The sequence below is a fragment of the Camellia sinensis genome, chromosome 1 (assembly GCF_055761805.1).
Source record: "Camellia sinensis isolate YWXY chromosome 1, ASM5576180v1, whole genome shotgun sequence".
Lineage (NCBI taxonomy): Eukaryota > Viridiplantae > Streptophyta > Magnoliopsida > Ericales > Theaceae > Camellia > Camellia sinensis.
In genome coordinates, this window is record NC_138961.1 from 242,843,298 (window position 1) to 242,862,741 (window position 19,444).

The 19,444-nt window shown below is 40.6% G+C and overlaps 2 protein-coding genes across 4 annotated transcripts; both read left to right on the plus strand.

Moving 5' to 3' along the window:
• Positions 1-2,254: 2,254 nt before the first annotated feature.
• Positions 2,255-5,970, plus strand: LOC114281565 (DUF21 domain-containing protein At2g14520-like). Of its 3 annotated transcripts, XR_014347173.1 has the most exons (7): positions 2,255-2,547; positions 2,655-2,741; positions 3,093-3,232; positions 3,332-3,419; positions 4,519-4,549; positions 4,781-4,882; positions 5,895-5,970. XR_014347173.1 is itself a non-coding variant. In XM_082899852.1 (6 exons), exons 1-5 carry the CDS (start codon positions 2,389-2,391, stop codon positions 4,543-4,545), a joined length of 501 nt encoding a protein of 166 aa, XP_082755978.1. In that variant the 5' UTR covers positions 2,255-2,388; the 3' UTR covers positions 4,546-4,549; positions 4,781-5,956. The 3 variants fall into 3 exon arrangements, 2 of the variants coding, with proteins under 2 accessions (XP_082755978.1, XP_082755971.1); XM_082899852.1 differs by having other exon boundaries at positions 4,781-5,956; XM_082899845.1 differs by lacking the exons at positions 4,519-4,549; positions 4,781-4,882; positions 5,895-5,970 and having other exon boundaries at positions 2,258-2,547; positions 3,332-4,512.
• On the plus strand, positions 4,693-7,797 carry LOC145822999 (uncharacterized). The gene is made up of 6 exons (XM_082921705.1): positions 4,693-4,725; positions 4,781-4,882; positions 5,168-5,241; positions 5,895-6,078; positions 7,056-7,174; positions 7,275-7,797. Exons 1-6 carry the CDS (start codon positions 4,693-4,695, stop codon positions 7,351-7,353), a joined length of 591 nt encoding a protein of 196 aa, XP_082777831.1. The 3' UTR covers positions 7,354-7,797.
• Positions 7,798-19,444: the final 11,647 nt, after the last annotated feature.

Below are 19,444 nucleotides of genomic sequence, written 5' to 3' on the forward strand. Positions count from 1 at the left end.
TTGGTAACATTGAGTGGTCAAATATACCCTTCCTTGTGTGTGTCACGTGACATACATCCTTCCAAGGCAAAAAGCATAAAGAGCCTTAGTGTACTTTGTTGATGTGTGGCACCCACCGATCACCCTCATAAAGAGCCTTAGTGTACTTTGTTGATGTGTGACACCCACCAATCACCCTCATAAAAGCATAAAGAGTCTTAGTATACTTTGTTGATGTGTGGCACCCACAGATCACCCTCAATGTGACACGTGCCACATCACCTATTCAAGCGTTCAGAAAAATATGTAGTGGTATTCAGCAATAGAAAGGACCAAATAGATTAAAAGAAAAAAAGTTAGGACTAAATGAAGCACAATTTCAACATTTAGGATTTATTGGTAACTTTCCCAGTTTATATTTGAAGCATAGGCTTTAGAGGTCTCATATTTGTGATATACGGTTTGGGGAATTAAATAGGGTATAATTTTTTTTAGCTACATTTTTAATATATTAGTATATAGTTATCTATTATTATCTTCTTTATTTTTATTTTTATTATTATTATTATTATTTTAATTACAACTGTTAGAAATCTTTGAGTTAGAATTTTCTGAATTTTTCTCATTTTTTAAATGCGTTATGCTATTTAAGGTTTGAGTGTAATTCTTATGGCGTGTTCGAAAGACCATAAGAAAATAAAAGTTACGTCAAATTTCCTCTTTTAAGTTTGGGAAAAGAGGTTTGGTATTAGATTTTTAGAATTGAATGTTCTTTTCCAAAAAGAGAAAAGAATCTAATTAATTCCTCCTCAACAATGCAGCAACTTGCATATATAGGATATGATTAAAAAAAACTATACCTAATTTAGTCCCCATTTGATCGGGGGTTTGGGAGGATGTAGATTGGGTATAGGCCTAACATATGGCGTAATTTGTACAAAGTGACTGTCCTCAAGATTGACCCACATCCTCAAGGTTAATAGGCCAAGTTTTAATTACCGAACCAGTGGCCAAATGAAAATGCTACACTTATCTTAAGAGACTAATGCATTTTTTTTACTCAAAAACATTGCTAAGGAATGAGAAAGAAAATATATATTAGTCATTGCTCTTGTGCTACCTACAAGTATTGCAGTGATATTCGCTGAGGCCCATGCCTAAAGGCACTCCCACGAAAGCTCCACCATTATTACCGTTATCTTGAAATTAGCTGTAGATGAATGCAGCTCTATCAAGAAACTCACGAACCCCTCCATCGATCACTACAAGAAAAATGAGATTTAACGACGTTCATTTAACGACGTTTTTTTAAACGTCATCTTTTTAATATTTTATCACATTTGATAAGCGCCACATTTTTTTAAAAATAAAACGATACCGTTTTTATAAGAGAGGGCGTGTTAAAGCGCCTCCAAATGTCCAACTCTCCCACGCGCAAATGTACAACTTTCCCACGCGCGCGCGCTCTCTCTCTCTCTCTCTTCAAATGTCTTATTTTGGGTCAAGGACCCAAAACACTCGCTTACTCTCTCACTCACTCTCTGGATCGATCTCACTCTCACTCTCTCTCTCACAACCCTCTCTAAACCCTAATCTCTCTCAACCGATCGAATCAACCGATCGAATCAACCTTCTTCAGCCCCGTTTGATCCAATCTCAGAGCGATTGGTGATTTATCTCAGATCCAATCTCAGAGCGGTTGGGGATTCATCTCAGATCCAATCTCTGAGCGATTGACGATTTCGATTTTGATTTCGAAGTTCTCTCTCTCTCTCTCGATTTCGAAGCGCCACCGCCGCCACCATCTGCACCGGCGAGGGGAGCGAACACCATCGTCTACTAAGGTGAGCATCACCTGATTCCCGCATTAGGGCTATGGCGATGCATTGATTGAAGCCTCGATCATCATCGCTTTTACATTTATTGGTAATTATTCCCAAAATATTTAAAAATAATAATTTATTTTCTATATTTTTAGTGTTGTGTTTGGGTTTACAATCAGTGTTTTGAAGGAGTTGTAGTGATAGACAAATTTTCTTCTAAAAATCTGGTTCATTTTCAGCATTTTCATTATGAAAGGACAATGTTGATTTGGTTGTTGATTTTCGTTTGTGCAGAGAAGGATCAAGAATTGGGGGAAGCCTTAGAGAGAAGGCAATTGAAGAGTTTCTGTTCTATATGTATTCTCTCTCCTGTTTAATTGCCATTCTATATATTTTTTTAATATAAATAAATGCTAGTCTGAATTCATCTGAATGTGTCTGCCCATCTGTTCTGATAGAAAAAGTGCTTATTAGAAAACTTGAGTTATGTTCTTGTAGCATGGATACATTTTCTAAAGAAGTGCTTTTAGAAAACTCAAATCTATTTTTCGCATCATGATGTTTCAATTTTCCTGGTTAAATCAGCATGGTGAATTTGCATGTGCTAATTACTACTAGTCTGTGTGAACAGATTATACCACAATCTGTTTGTTCTAGACATGGGTTGGCTATTGATGCAGCTGTAGCCCCATTTGTCCGCGTTCTTGTTTGGATTTGTTTTCCTGTAGCATATCCAATAAGCAAGGTACTTGTGTTTGCTCAGCACTATTGCATTGCATTACTTAAAGCAAATTCATTGGTTGGTCTTTCTAATTAGTCTTCTTGGGTACCCTTATTGTCTGTGATTTTCAGCTATTAGATTTTCTGCTAGGACATGGACATGTAGCACTTTTCCGTAGAGTTGAGTTGAAAACACTAGTTGATTTGCATGGTAATGAGGTAAGTAGACACATTTGTGAAAGTATTATGAACTAACGACATTATTTTTATTTTATTTATGATGCAATCTGGTCCATCCCCCTCCCACCCACCCACCCACCCACCCACCCACACCGAAAAGAAAAAAAAGGTCTCCAATTGAGGAATCCTTAAAACATCCATCCAATACTCCTCCCTTTTTCCTACAAAATGTGCTGCTTGCAGGAATTTTAATTTTCTCGTCTATAAAAACGTCTCCCGAAGTTAATGTTATCCCATTTTTATTTTTCACTTCAAACTCCATTGCAAAGAGCTTCTTTTTCCTTCTGTTTTATCTTGTGACTTGATAGTCTTCTGATTACCTGTAAACAGGCTGGAAAAGGTGGAGAACTCACACATGATGAGACAACAATTATTGCTGGAGCACTTGGGCTTACTGAGAAAACAGCCAGTGATGCCATGACTCCCATATCTGACACTTTTGCTGTTGATATCAATGCCAAGCTTGACAGGTGTTGCATGCTTTGGAAAACTTTTGAATAGAAGGTTTACTTGAAGTCTTTTTTAACTTTGTTTTGATCATATATATGATGATGCTTGATATCTAATAGGGAGCTGATGAATTTAATTTTGGAGAAAGGGCATAGAAGAGTGCCAGTCTACTATGAGCAACCTACAAACATAATTGGACTTGTTTTGGTAAATTGTTTGTTTGTGCTTCATGTAATTTGAAAATAAATTGTTTATTTTGTCACTCTTTGGAGAATGATCATTTTTCAACTGACTTTAGTTTATTAGTATGCTCATTTTTTAAACTTGACATGCTGTTTTAGAACCATCTCTGCTGATTTTCATTTTCTCTTACCCTCCTGCTTCACTCCGCCCTATCTAGAAAGCATATCTCATAGTTTGGGACCTTAAACTATAAAACATAGTAACCACTCCTGGATCATTGAGAACATGAGAAATAAGCTAATAGGCCTGCTGAAGGACTGCAACTTTACTTTTTTATGGCCGTAAGATTTATAATTGTCTCGTACTGCTCAATTGGGTTAACTATAAAGTACATAACCTATTATGAAGACTCTGACAGTCTTCCTGGAAAGAGAACAACAGTTTGGGAGCTTGACAAGGGTATGTAAAATGTCTTACAAATCACGTTAACTGTTGTATGCAATTTTGGACAACAGTGGCTTCAAAGGATTTCAGGCTCAGTAAATACTTACACTTGGCTTAAAGGAAATGCTTTGCTGAGAATGAGTGAAAATTCTCTGTTATAAAATGTCTGGGTTTGCAATATTAGACTTTTCATTGTTTTATTTTATCTAATATCTAATATGTTATTTGTTAATAGAAAGTAAATGTATCTAGCAATCAATTATACACTTCACGCATATTTATCTGTTCACATGTATTGTATGTATCATTTCCCTTAAACAGGATGAATGAACCTTATAGCCAAATAAATGAGTTTTTGGTTTGTGCTCCAAGGGTAGTAAAATAGTAAGAAAAAATTATGGCTACATCTCAAGGTCACGGGTTGTGGAAAGCAAGTTTTGCATTTTAAGGTCATATTCAACAAAAAAAATATGAAATAATCTTTGCTGAAAAAATATGAAATAATGTTTGCTGAAATATGAAATAATCTTTGCTGAAATAACCATTTGGTTCCAAAAGGGTTGATGGGTCTAATCTCCCAAGCTGTCTATGATGGTGGCCACCACGTCTTAGGGTAATTTCTCTCTCTCTCTCTCTCTCTCTTCTCCACTCATAAACTCCATTATTTATTTTTTTGCAGAGTGATTCCAAAAACTCTTATGCCTAGAGAGGTAATTCACTGCACTTGTTTCCTCATAATTTCAGTTAAGCTTGGCATACTTGTCAAAAATAAACTAAAAAATAGTTAATCTTGCCATCCAAATTTGGTTATGCTTGTGCTTGATTGGGTTGATAACATATTTTGTTCAGTTTAATGGGCTTTTTCACATTTAAATTGACATGCAAGGTTTTGCTCTTATTGTTTTGGTCTTTGTTTCTACATTTGTGCCACTGTGTTGCAGGTATCAAGCATACAATTACAAGATGACCTTTTGTCAGTGTTAGTTTCTGGGCATAAGACCACTGGTTCTGTGTTAACTTGGATAGCATATCTTCTGAGCAAGGTATTACATATAGTACCTTTTATCTTAATGAGTGTACCTTTTATCTTAATGATCTGTGTCTCCATTTTCTGTTGTTTACCATAGTAGATTCTATACTTCTTGAGGATTGGCTTGATGTTGATTCAAGGTCTAATAGTAGTGTGTCAAATGACAAAGAGGAAAGTGGTTTTATTTATTTGAACCGTTATATTGAAATTCATTTATCTTTGCTTGTGACACTACACATTTGGCTTCTTCCTGTTGGTATAAATTATTAACTGTAAACTTATTCTTTTTAAAACACAGGTTGATGTGGGTGTCACATCAGGTTGTAAAATGAGTCTTATCAACAAATTTTATAAAATATTATCCATTCGTATGTATTTTGTGTTCTATTATGTATTTAGTTTTTATGTTCATATCATAATAGAAATGTGATAATAATAAATGTGAATGTAACAATTTGATGCAAAGTTGCCATAAAGAGCTGAGCTAACTATTTGGCATGTTCCTTTCATGTGGGGGCCGTATATTGTTCCCACAATTTTCTTATTGGATTACTTGGATCTGAATGGGGTTGGCAACATGGAGAGGTTCTTTCCCAACTGTGCCATCATGTGAGGGAGGCTTTTTCTTCCTAGTTAAACAGTTTAATTGCACAGAGAATTTTCACAGAATGTGACATAAATGTGAGATAAAAGGTAGCTCTCACACCTTTGTTTCACATCTTTGTCACATGTTCTGTGAAATTTTTCTGTATTCTTAACATAACTGTGTCTAATTTTACACAATTCAACTGAAAAAATTCCCTCAACTGCTTTTTAGATTCACATCAACCACTTTGGGACTTGGTACATTTTTAATTGTGCTATTGAAAGTGAAATTTATCAACAACAAAAAAAAAAGATACTTGTAAATATTGAATGATCTAGGCCCCATGATGCCATGTCTTAACATTTCAAACCCTTGTTTTGTTTTGTTTGTTTTATTATATTGACATTATTGTGTTGGTGTAACTACCATTCTCTATCAGGGACACCAGTGTGAGCATTTCATACCCTGGTGTCAATGGCGTTGGTACCAGCACCGGCGGAAGCGGTTTTGTTTGGTTTTCTTCTCAGGGGTATGTTTTAAAATCAGAAAATATGAAGAAGTTTTTTGACTATATACAACTTCCAAATTTCAATGTTGCTGCCAATGCTATAGAAACCTTTAAGGTAGTGTTTTCTGCTAGTAAACATTTACTACCTACTTAATAAATAAGCGTGCCTACAATATTAACTACACAACAAAAGAGCCATTCTTTAGATTTACATGTGTAATACTTAGTAGGCACAAAATATAGAATATTATTAAACTATGAAAGTCTTCAAAAGCCATGTATCTGTCTGTTTGTTTATATGTGCATCAAAATTTTGCCTTTTTTCTTTTTCCATTTTTTTGGTGGTGGTATTGCCATATTGTTGTTATTGTCGTGAGTGTTGGTGTCTGTTTATGCACATATCATATTGTTCTTTGGTTACAACATGCCTACAAACTCTTTAATGGTGTGTATGTCTGATTTTTTTGAAGAAAGTGATATGTGGTTAGGACTAAAAAACACTTTTAAGTGAATGGAAATGAAAATGCATATTAATTCTTGGTTTTTTACATAGACTAGGATTATTTCAGACTTTTGTTAAATATAGTAAACAACAAATTATTAACTTCAACAGTCATTTCAATATCAGTCATTTCAATATTCATCTTTGTTTTCAAAGTATTTTATTTTGATTGGGGCAGTTGTTTACTGACCCTCAATTATCTTCTCTCTTTGTTGTCTTGTTGGATACCTACTATCATTTTGAATTCTTAACTTCAACAGCAGGACTTCAGGAACTTGTTTGATTTAGATTATTAAATGTGTTTTTGATTATTTAAATAGGTAATTAATGAATAAACAAGTTGTGTATAATCATATTTGGTTAGCATGTATGATTGTTTACACATAAAAACAAACATATTTGGTTAAATAATGAAAATGGAAACAGGGTCTAAGTTTAACCAACATTGGATTGATATTTCAAAAAATGATAGTTTTTTTTTTTTAATCTATTTTAAAATCAGCCCAAACATCCTAAACCAAATTTTTATTTGTTTATTAATATATATAAATACTTTTTAATATTGTTTTTTATGTGTTGTGATTAATCAGAAGGGTCACGGTATACCCAATTCCATTATCAAAGAGGTTGGAAATGTGGCACACAAATTCTTTAGTCTACCTTACGAGGAAAAACTAAAGATTAAAATATCTCCCACAACTGGATACAGGTATGCTCCCTGGAATAACTTGTGGCATTAGTATTTTCTTTTTCGTTTTTTCACTTGGAAATTGCTTCCTAATTTGACTGAGTTAACATTTTGCACACAGAGGGTATCAGCGGATTGGCGAAAATATAACCAAAGGCATCCCTGACATGCACGAAGCTATTGATGTATGTTTTGCCTAATTGGTTCTGAAGTTTTGGTGTTTGTGTTGCCATTATGAATAGTTGATCAGGATGCTGATATAACCGCACTAGAGGTATGATCATCGACTCTTTCTTTTAATTTTTAATCTTTTTTTATTTTTATAATTTTGGTTTAAAGAAAGAAATTTCTCACTCTTATCATTTATATACTAACCAATACATTTGTTTACGAAACCTCCAGGGTTAAATTCTGTTGGTTTGAAAATGGCGTAATACTAGATTCTTGTTTTTAATTTATTTCTTGTTCCATTCAATTTGGGGTTTAAAATTTTAATTTATTTGCTGTTATCTTATTTAATGGTTTTTTTTTTTTTTTTTTATATCAAGCCAAAAGTAGTGATTTTAGTAAATTGTTGAAGGTGAGAAACCAATCTGGTGAGTGGATATCCGCTCCTCCAGTCCCCGGCACATTTGTTTGCAACATTGGTGTGTGGGTAAAAATCTGACCACACTGCCCGTTTAGTGATCAGCAGCAAAGCACCGGCAGAATAGATTGCTCCAACAACCTGTAACAGAAAGGAAAAGCTCCGGCGGTGGTTCTTCCACCCGGGGGCACTCCGACGATCAAGTCAGTACGTTTCTCAAGGATAATCAAGTATTAAACTGAATACTCAAAGTATGAATTACATACCTTAGACCCACGGGGGTGCCTTTCTTTTATAATATACTTAATCCAAGTCCAACTAGAAATATGACTTCTGTGTACCCCAATCTTAGTACTTACTCTGGACTCTTTAGGAGATAGAGATAAACTTCCTAAGAGGTTTATCCTTATCTTAATTAAGTCCCCTCTTTGCTTCAGGACTCTTGTCCCTTATCTTCGGATTCCGACATCTTCGGAGATGACCTCGGCTTATCCGAGATTACCTCGGCTTAACTACCAGGGTACGTGGCACCTCGGCTGACACGTCGGCGTCACCATGCCACGTGTTGGTAATCAGAAAATATGTCCCCACAACTGCCCCCTAGGTTCTATTACCTCGGCATTCTGAGGTGATAGAACCTACACTGTTCGAAATTTTGTCATTTCTTTTCTGAGTAATGGTTCAAAAAAACTGTTTTGCCAAGATTATTTTCTTTCAGCCGACGTGTTCTCTTCGGAGAACGATGCTTCGGTCGTACTCCCCTACGCATATGAGCTGTCATGCATATCTAACTGTTTCTTCCACGTGTTTCGTCTTTATTGGAGCGTGTCAGAGACGCGCCTGGAAGCTGTCTGTTCGTTCGTCTGCGCCGTCTGACGCGTGCGTTACCCTAGGCGCAATAATTGCCCTATTTTTGCCGCCGTTTCAAATTTTTGACAAAACTCTTTTTTGCCTCTTCTTTTCCTTTACTTTTTTCATTCTGTCTTCTCGTTCTCTCTCCTTCTGAAAGCTTTTTCTTCTTCGAATCCGCCACTGCTTCAAACTTTCTCCTGGAACTGCTTTTGATCCTTCATTCTTGAAAAAGCCCTCTCTGCTGTTGCAACTGGTTTCTGGGTTTGGTGAGCACTGCCTTGGCTTCATTTGTTCTGGTAAGACCCTTTCTTTTAATTCTTCAATTCTCTTTATGTGCTTTTGTCTGTCTACTGCCATTACTGATTTTGTTCGAGGTCTGGGATTTATTTGTCTCTTGAATTTGTGGCTATACTTTGAGCTTCTATGCTTTTCCATTATTCTCTTTGCTGCTGTTTCTTGATTTGTTTCTGTATCTCTACTGCTTCTGAGAACTATACCTCTGTTCTTGAATCTGAAACTTCGTCTTTGTTTTCTTCTTTTTTTGTATCTGTCCCAGATCTGTGCCCTTGATCTTTATCTTTATAGTCCATAGATTTGGGATTTGTCTGTAGAACCCTTAATCTTTAGGGAAGCTTAAAAAACGCCCATCTTTTAAGACAGATTCCTCTTAGTTTAAGCCAACAAAAATGGGTATGTGGAGGCATAGGGTAAATACCCCAACAAAACTTGAATACTTTAGACAAGAATTTTCTATCCCAGCCGATGTTCATCTTAAATTGGCTGGGGATGATGATACCATTGTGCCCACAGATCATACAATGCCTTTTCCAATAGTTGCTTTTACCGAATGTGGACTTCGGCTTCCACTCGATCCCCTCTTTCGTCAAGTTCTCCATTTCTATAGGCTGAACCCTATGCAACTTACTATCAACTCCTATAGGGTAATTAACGGCATTATTGTCTTAGCTAGGCAAGAAAACCTTAGAATCACCCTAGCCGACCTTCAATATTGTTATACCATGTGTCCTCTCGATCTGAAGATAGGGGTTTTGTCTATTACCTTAAGCCGAGATCCACTCAGTACAAGATTATAGCCGACCTTCCAGACTCCAACAAGGGGGCTGGAGATGACTTTCTTATTGCCTCTGGAAATTGGGAATTTGGCCCAGATGAAGATGTCCACCTCTACCCTCTTCCTCGAACACTTACAGAGGGCAAGAGTAAGAGCCCTGAGTCAACACTTAGTTGTTTTTTACTTAAGATTTCAATACTTTATTTCTGACGTCTGATTCTTTGCAGATCTTCATCAACCACCGAAAAATTTTCGTCAATCCTTCTTCCCAGGAACAGATCTGAAAACGCTTCTTGGCCTCCCAATCCATAAACGAAAAGCCCCAGTATTACTAAACTTCATCCCTACATACAAATCTACCTTACCCGACGTCCCAAGAAAAAGGAAAAAGAGCCTTTCTCCACCTACAGCCACAACCTTAACTGCTTCTACATCCCGAACAGATCAAGAATCCACATCTGACCCAGCCGATCTTCCATCAACTTCGGCCCCCTACTTAATACCAATTCCAGAACGTAAACGCCGAAGAAAGCTTGTAAAAACAGCCGAAATGGTTCGTTCAAAGCCTGTCGTCCAAGATCTTCTTGCCGACATTCCAACTGACGCCGAAGCCGCACCAGGGCAAACAATGCTCCCACCCAAACAAAAGAGAGTAAAAAGGGCTCAGCCTAAGGCCAAGGCTACAGATGCCGAAGCTGAAGATACTGTGCCTATTTCAAAGCTGGCAGAAAGCAAGAAATCAGCCTCTGTCTCCACCAAGAGATCTGCTGAGGGTCAACCCTCAGGGTCTACACAAACAAAGCGGCCAAGGTCATCGTCTGCGACGACCTCGGCTTCAAAGAAGCCCGACGTCCCATGGGCCCCTGATCTATCTCTGGAGGATAGGCCCATTATGGCTAGCGAGAGTGCTGACGACATTAATGTTGCTGTCGCTCTTAGCACTGCTCTCCTTCTACCGAATGACTTGGAGCGAAATGCCAGTTTTAGTGAGTATGAAAATTATGCTCTTATGCTCCAACATTCTGCTCAAGTAAGTATTTCTGTTTGTATTTATGTTTCTTCCTTCTTTTTCTTTCTGAGAAAATTTTCTGATACTTCTGTTTGCATTCAGGCTATCCAACATGCCCATTCATTTTCAATGCAATCCTTTGAAAATCGTCAAAGATTGGTTGATATGAAGAGGGAAGCGACTTCAATGAAGAGAGAATTAAAGGCTCTTGAAGTAAAAATGAAAAAACTAGAGGATCAAGCCGAGGCTGCAACAAAGAACCAGACCTTAGCTCTTGAAAAGGCCGAAGCTGCTGAAGCCGTTAAAAAAGTAGCTGAAGCCGAGAAAAGGGAGGCCGAGGCTCAGAAGGTCCAAGCGCAAAAAGAACTTCAACAAGCGCTGGCCACCAAGGAGGCCGAAATCAAAGAGGCCGATGAAAAAGCCTATGCTCAAGGTATGGCCGACGTTGCAGAAGACTACAAGCTCCAAGTCAGGCAAGCATGCAACAGGGGATTTTCCCTTGGTTGGATGTCCTTGATAAAGAAGCTTGACCTTCCTGCTGACTCACCATTGCGTCAGGCCGATGCTATTCCGTTACCATTTCCTCCACCTCCTCCTGCTGGTGAGTCAGAGTCCGAGGCCGAGGAGGAAGATGAAGAAAATGATGATGGTGAGGCCTTGGTGAGAAAGCCCAAGAATGCTGCCGAAGTCAAGTCCCCTCCTCCCGCTGAACTGGTTATGGACTTAACTCAAGATGAGGGGGGTGATGATGCTGAGGAAGTGTCCAAGGAGTCTGTTTCAGGGCGTCTTTCATCTGACCTCCTTCTGACTGAAAGAAGTCTTGACACAACTTTGGCAGAGATAGATGCCGAAATACAAGCGGAGAAGGTGGCCGAGGAGATTCCAGCTGAATCATCCGAGGTTCCAGTTCCTGCTGTTGCTGATGTTCGAGAGTCTTGATTTTCCCTTCTTTCTTTTCTGGATTTTGGACTTTGTTTTTTCAATTCCTGGACAATGTATATTCCTTCTTATGGCCGATGTGCCTTTTTCAGTATGTAATTGCAACTGTTCTTGCTATGGATATTTCGATCTTATGATGTTCTGTTGTTTGCTTCTGCGTAGTTCTATACTTAGAAATTTTTGCTTGCTTTCTGCTTTCTTTGTGCAATCTTCTCGGGATTACATACCTCGGGTAAAATTGCAAAGCTTTTACTTTGGCAAGATACTGACCTGCAAACCTTGTATAAATTTTGATAAGCACAAAACATATACTACTCAATGTATACTTTGCAAACTTTTTCTCAAGTTTCAACAAGTGTTTAAACGGTGATCTCGGTCTAGCCTACTTGTAAATTGCTACAAATTTCAACAAGGATTAAACAATATACTTAACCTTTGCTTCAGCCTGTTAATTTTCTGTATACCTCAGTGGGTGATCATACGTCGGCTTAACATAAACTTGTAAATTGCTACAAATTTCAACAAGTGTTAAGCATCTTCCCTAGGGTTTAAACAACCCACATATTGTTATGAAAACTTAAGCAATAACCTCGGCCTATCTTCAACTTGAAAATTGCTACAAATTTCAACAAGTGAAGATAAGGAATCAGCTAAATTCTAACTTGTAAATTGCTACAAATTTCAACAAGTGAATTAAGGAATAACATCGGCTTAACTTCAACTTGTAAATTGCTACAAATTTCAACAAGTGAAGGTAAGGAATCAGCTTGATTCCAACTTGTAAATTGCTACAAATTTCAACAAGTGGATCAAGGAATAACATCGGCTTAACTTCAACTTGTAAATTGCTACAAATTTCAACAAGTGAAGATAAGGAATCAGCTTGATTCCAACTTGTAAATTGCTACAAATTTCAACAAGTGGATCAAGGAATAACATCGGCTTAACTTCAACTTGTAAATTGCTACAAATTTCAACAAGTGAAGATAAGGAATCAGCTTGATTCCAACTTGTAAATTGCTACAAATTTCAACAAGTGGATCAAGGAATAACATCGGCTTCGTTTGCCTGAGTTTGATATGTCTTCAATAAACATTAATCATACATGTTGAGAGAATTCTGAAAAGACTTTATTGATAATATCGGCCAAACAATGACGTTTATCTAATGATAGAAGAATTTCAAGTTACAAGTATTCCAAGGTCTGGGCAATGCTTTGCCCTCATTGTCTTCAAGCCGATATGCTCCATTGCCAAGTACTGAAGTAACTCTGTAGGGTCCTTCCCAGTTTGGGCCAAGCTTGCCCTCCCTGGGATCCTTCTTGTTCCCGACGACTTTTCTTAGGACTAAGTCGCCAACTTGAAAATCCCTTGGATTAACCTTCTTGTTGTAAGCTCTGGCAAGCTGTTGCTGGTATACTGCAAGCTGGATTGCAGCCTTCTCTCTTCGTTCTTCTAGTAAATCCAGGTCTCGGGCTAAGAGTACGTCATTGTCGCCATTCTCTACTCCCTGGGTTCTGATCCCTGGGATGCCGATCTCTAATGGGATGACTGCTTCTGTGCCATAGGCCATGGCAAAGGGGGATTCTCCCGTTGATCTTCTCGGCGTAGTCCGATATGCCCAAAGTACGTTGGGCAGCTCGTCCACCCACTTTCCTTTTGCTGCTTGGAGCCTCTTCTTTATTCCATCCAGGATTACTTTGTTGGACGCTTCTGCTTGCCCATTGCTTTGAGGGAAACTTGGAGTTGAGAAATAGTTCTTGATCTTGAATTTCGCACAGAAGTTTTTGATAAGTTTGCTGTCGAACTGTGTTCCGTTGTCGGCAACTATTGCTCTTGGAATCCCAAATCTGGTGATTATGTTTCTCCAAATAAAATTCTTGACATCCACATCTCGGATTTTGGCAAGAGGTTCTGCCTCTATCCATTTTGTGAAGTAGTCTGTTGCTACCAGTAAATATTTTCTTTGCCCAGTTGCCTGGGGAAGTTGTCCAACCAGATCCATGCCCCATTGGGCAAACGGCCAAGGGCTGGATACTGGGTTTAGGTCAGCAGCTGGCTGATGTATCAAAGGTGCAAACCTTTGACATTGCTCACACTTCTTTACATAGGCTTCGGCATCCTTTTGCATGTAGGGCCACCAATACCCTTGGGTAATGGCCCTATAGGCTAACGTTCTGCCCCCAGCATGGCTTCCACAAATTCCTTCATGAATCTCATAAAGAAAATCTTCAACCTGCAAAGGGTGTACGCACCTTAAAAGTGGTCCAGTGAAGGACCTCCTGTAGAGATGGCCTTCCGCTGTTAGGCTGAATCTGGCCGATTTCAGCCTAATTTTATGTGCTTCTTTGTGGTCTTCTGGTAGCTTTCCCTCTTTTAGGAATGCAACGATTGCATCCATCCAGCTTGGTCCAAGGCCCACGCACATCGTTTCTTGTTCGGTACTCTGTTTATCTATACTCGGGGCCGACATGTAGTCGATCATAATTGTCCTTGTTTTTCCAGTTTGAATTGAGCTGGCCAGGTTGGCTAACGCGTCGACGTGGGTGTTGTCATCTCGGCTGACTTGGAGTAATCTGCAGTTCCGGAATAGGGCTGCCAGTCGGATGACTTCCTTTGCATATGCCGACATTCTTTTGTCTCTGGCTGCAAATTCTCCTGTTGACTGGTTAACAATTAATTGCGAATCACAAAAAACAATTACCTCGTCTGCCTCTGCTGCTGCTGCTAGTTTTAGTCCTGCAATTAATGCCTCATATTCTGCTTCATTATTGGAGGCTTTGAACCCCAGTCGGATGGACTGTTCTACAATCTCTCCATCTGGAGATATCAGCAGTACTCCTGCTCCTGCTCCCTGGCGGTTTGAACTTCCATCGACAAATAGTCTGAACGAATCGCCGATGTAGATGCTGCATGGTCTGAGCTTTTCTTTCTCTTGCTGTTTTGTCTTTGACTGGGTTTCTTTTTGCTTATTGGGATGGTCCTCATCTTGGCTCGACGGAGCCCGAGGTGTGATGGCTTCGGGTGTGAGTTCTGCGACGAAGTCGGCCAAAACTTGGCCCTTTATTGCTGTTCTTGGTCTAAATTCCAGGTCAAACTGACCCAGTGTCACTGCCCACCTTGCTATCCTTCCTGTTAAGTCTCCTTGATGCAATAAGGACTTCAGTGGGTGTTCTGTTAGAACCACAATCTTGTGTGCCTGAAAGTAATGGCTTAATTTCTTTGAAGCCATTACCAGGGCTAGCATTAATTTTTCCAGTGGTAGGTATCTTGTTTCTGCATTTGCCAAAGTCTTGCTTACATAATAGACAGCCTTTTGCTCTCCTTTTTCCTCTCGGATTAGCACTGCACTGACTGCGTGTTCAGAGACTGCTAAGTACAAAAATAATTCCTCCCCTGGGACTGGGTTAGAAAGGACCGGGGTTGTGGTCAGGTACTTTTTTAGGTCGGCTAAGGCAGCTTCACATTCTTCTGTCCATAGGAAGTCGGTGGCTTTTTTCACCAGGTTAAAGAAGGGTCTGCACTTGTCTGAGCTTCTGCTGATGAATCGGTTCAGGGCTGCGGCCCTTCCAGTGAGCATTTGGACTTGCTTTGCCGATGTTGGGCTCTGTAGCTCCAGGATGGCTTTGATTTGGTCTGGGCTGGCCTCTATGCCCTTTCTTGTTACCAGATAGCCTAGGAATTTACCTGACCCAACTCCGAAGGCACACTTTGCGGCGTTGAGTCGGAGCCGATATCTTTTGAGTATGTCAAAGACCTCTTTTAGGTCGGCAAGATGACCTTTTGACTCCTTGGTCTTTACGACCATGTCATCAATGTAAACTTCTACTGTTTTGCCGATCAGATGTTTAAACATCTTTGTTACTAACCTCTGATAGGTTGCTCCTGCGTTTTTCAGCCCAAAAGGCATTACCTTGTAACAGTACAGGCATTTCGGGGTGATGAACGCGGTCTTCTCCTCATCTGGAGGGTACATAGCAATCTGGTGGTACCCTCTGTATGCGTCTAAAAAACTCATTCTTTCGTGTCCCGAAGTGGCGTCTACCAGTTGGTCGATTTTGGGTAGAGGGAAGCTGTCCTTGGGGCAAGCTTTGTTGAGGCTGGTAAAATCCACACAAACCCTCCACTTGCCATTCTTCTTTTTTACTACTACTGTGTTGGACAGCCACGTTGGGTACTGAACTTCTCGGATGGCCCTGGCTTCAAGGAGTTTGTCTACCTCTTCCTCCACTGCTTCGACGTGTAATAACGTCGGCCTTCTGGCTCGTTGAATCACTGGTTTTGCCGATCTGTCGACATTCAGACTGTGGCAAGTGACCTCGGGGTCAATGCCAGGCATTTCATAGGGTGTCCAGGCGAATGCCTCTATGTTTTCCCTTAAAAAATTTTCTAGTTCCTTTTCTTCTTCTTTAGCTAAGCCAGAGCCGAGGAGAAAAAATCGTTCTTCGTCGCCCTCCTGGACGAGGATTTTCTTTAGCGCTTCTTCGCTTTTTTCGGTCGGTTCTTTCCCGACGTCTTCCAGGACTTCCATGTCTCCATCTTCAACTTCTGCTTTCTTTGGCTCCTGTATACTACAGGTGGACTTTATCGCTGCCATTGAGCAATTTTTGGCTTGTAGTTGATCCCCTCTGACTTCTTCAATCCCATTCTCTGTTGGGAATCGGAGTAGTTGGTGCAACGTCGAGGGAACTGCCCCCATTGCATGCAACCATGGTCTTCCAAGGATGATGTTGTATGGTGAGGGTGTGTCAATAACCAGGAATTTTGTCCTGATCTTTTTAGTGTCGGCTTGTACCTCCAAGCTTGTTGCACCCAGTGGCCATGTCGGCGTCCCATTAAAGCCGACCATCGGGCCGCTGGATTGCTCTAGGTCATCGGGGTGAAGGCCTAGCTCTCTGTAACATCTGACGTACATGATATCACAGGAGCTGCCTTGGTCTATTAGGATGCGTTTTACTTGGCATTCCCCAACCTGGAGGGATACTACCAAGGCATCATTATGCGGATGTTGGACCAATTTTAGGTCGGCTTCGGTAAAGGCTATCATTGGCCCTTGGCATTCTTCTGGCCGATGTCTTTTGTCCCCAACTTGGTGGACATGCTGTAAATGTCTTACCCTCTGGGTTTCTCCTCTGACCTCGTTTTCGTTGACCCCTGAGTGGATCACATTGACCACCCTCGGTTCTCCTGCCTGTGGTAACTGTGCTGGGGGAGGGGGTGCTGCTGGTGCTTGAGGCAACCTTGCCTGTTCTTCCCTGGTTCTGGCCTCATCGACCAGGTCCCTTAGAAGGCCTTGCCTTACTAGGTCCTCCAAGTGTGCTTTTAAGGCTCTGCAACCTTGAGTTGGATGTCCTTCTTCATTGTGGTAGGCGCAACGTCTGCCGACGTTTCTTCCCATGAATTCCCCTGGTGCTCTTTCCGGAGCCCTGAAATATGGTTGATTTCGAATCCGATCCAAGATTTTATGGATTGGGATCCGGAATACCGTGGTTACCGCCTGTTTATTTCTTAATTCTATTTCTTGTCTGGTGGGTCCATTGTTGACTCGGCTTCGCTTTGGCGAGCCGTTTCCTTTTTCTTGCTTCACCTCTTTGTTTCCCGACGTATCTTCCTCGGCCCTGGCGTATTTCTCAATTCTTGCCATGAGTTCTTCCATGCTCTTTGGCAATGTTTTTGCCAAAGACTTCCGTAGTGGGCAGTCATCTTTCAGGCCGTTCTTGAAAGACACGACTGCTACTTCCTGGTTGCACTCAGGTATTCGGTTGAACACCTCGTAGTACCTCTTCGCATAGGCCCTAAGGCCTTCTTCCTTGGTTATTCTTAGAGCCATCAAAGCATCAACCCTCAGGGGTTGCAGCTTGTTGGTCACGAACCTGGCCACAAACATCTCGGCCAAGCCTTCCCATGTCTTTATACTTCCTTTCGGTAACTTGTGGAACCAATCAGACGCAATTTCCCCAAAGGATGAGGGGAATACCTTGCAGAGCAATGGTTCGTTCCCGCTATATAGTGCCATTGAATTTAGGTATAGCCCAACATAAAAGTTTGGATCTGACTTACCATCATAGATTTGGAACCTCGGCATACTGAACCTCTTGGGTGGTTCAAATTTGTCCAGTTCTACCGAGAAGGCTGTCTTCGGTTTTACTGGGGAGTTTACCTCGGCCTCTGCATTTTGCTGCCTCCTCTTGAGGTAGTCCCTTAGGTCTTCTTTGCTCCTCCCTGGAGCTCGGCTGTCTTTTGATTTTAGTCTTTTTGGTATACTGCTCTCGGCCTCGAGGTGGGTCCGTTTGGGTCTTTCTTCATGGGTTGTGTCAAAGTGGAGTACTTGCCCCTGAACATGTCGATGTTCTTTGGGGTCTGGATTCTTTATGTGTTGTGTCCTTCGGGACTCTTCTTGCCTTGGCCTTTCTCGTCCGACTTCCCTGGAAGACCGGTGAGAATGCCTTCCGCTCCTGGTATGTTGAGGGACCTCGGGGATTGTTTTTCCTCCACCTTTCTGGGTGTTGGTTGCTGGCATCGGCGTATTTTGCAGCGGGTATGGTGGTTGCATAACATTATTCTGCATCATGAAGTTGACGACTGACTGGAGGTCCGCCAACTTGTTTGCTAATTCTTTTACTTCCTCGTCTCTGCGTAGGCACCTGTCCCTCCATACCTGGAGGTTGTCTTCATTATAGTATTTTCCTTGGTTTGATCTTTTTGTTGTGTCACCTTCCTGGATATCGTCGTTCTCCCTGTGACCCTGGTCACGGGCTTCTGTATTGTGATTGTCTCCTTCGGCGTCAAGGTTAATCGGTCTGCTGCTTCCAGAAGGAGCATCGTCCCCAGCGTTTCCTTGCTGTCCGTTACTGGCCATCTATTCTTCCTTCGTTCCCACAGACGGCGCCAAATTGTGTGGGTAAAAATCTGACCACACTGCCCGTTTAGTGATCAGCAGCAAAGCACTGGCAGAATAGATTGCTCCAACAACCTGTAACAGAAAGGAAAAGCTCCGGCGGTGGTTCTTCCACCCGGGGGCACTCCGACGATCAAGTCAGTACGTTTCTCAAGGATAATCAAGTATTAAACTGAATACTCAAAGTATGAATTACATACCTTAGACCCACGGGGGTGCCTTTCTTTTATAATATACTTAATCCAAGTCCAACTAGAAATATGACTTCTGTGTACCCCAATCTTAGTACTTACTCTGGACTCTTTAGGAGATAGAGATAAACTTCCTAAGAGGTTTATCCTTATCTTAATTAAGTCCCCTCTTTGCTTCAGGACTCTTGTCCCTTATCTTCGGATTCCGACATCTTCGGAGATGACCTCGGCTTATCCGAGATTACCTCGGCTTATCCGAGATTACCTCGGCTTAACTACCAGGGTACGTGGCACCTCGGCTGACACGTCGGCGTCACCATGCCACGTGTTGGTAATCAGAAAATATGTCCCCACAATTGGTGACATGCTAAAGGTACCTAACTTCACACAACTCTCCAATATCTGATACTGTCTTTCATGAGGCGGAAACCCTCTTGAAACCTGGAGAAAATTGCAGATTTTAACAAATGGACTCTATGAATTAGATTCTTGATCTTTTGACTACCTACTTGTATCCTTTAAATTGGTCCACCTAGGCAATGAAACATTCCACATGCGCCATGTCCTTATCTCCTCTCAAAAGAAAGCACCCAAAAATGAGGCCACATGTGCTTGATTAAATTGCTTAGATTGTTGATATTTGACATGATGTGTGCTTTTATTGAAAAATTGAATACAATATAATAATTATAAAATCAAATTTTCATATGAGCAATTCTTGAATCTCTGTACCTTAATTACACTT

Excerpts from the sequence above, each read along its gene's own strand:
- LOC114281565 (XM_082899845.1), top strand. The coding sequence starts at position 2,389 with ATGGTGAATTTGCATGTGCTAATTACTACTAGTCTGTGTGAACAGATT. Across the intron at positions 2,742-3,092 it reads TTGATTTGCATGGTAATGAG|GCTGGAAAAGGTGGAGAACT; the intron begins GTAAGTAGACAC and ends ACCTGTAAACAG. Across the intron at positions 3,233-3,331 it reads ATCAATGCCAAGCTTGACAG|GGAGCTGATGAATTTAATTT; the intron begins GTGTTGCATGCT and ends GATATCTAATAG.
- LOC145822999 (XM_082921705.1), top strand. The coding sequence starts at position 4,693 with ATGGGCTTTTTCACATTTAAATTGACATGCAAG. Across the intron at positions 5,242-5,894 it reads AAAATATTATCCATTCGTAT|GGACACCAGTGTGAGCATTT; the intron begins GTATTTTGTGTT and ends ATTCTCTATCAG. Across the intron at positions 7,175-7,274 it reads TCTCCCACAACTGGATACAG|AGGGTATCAGCGGATTGGCG; the intron begins GTATGCTCCCTG and ends TTTTGCACACAG.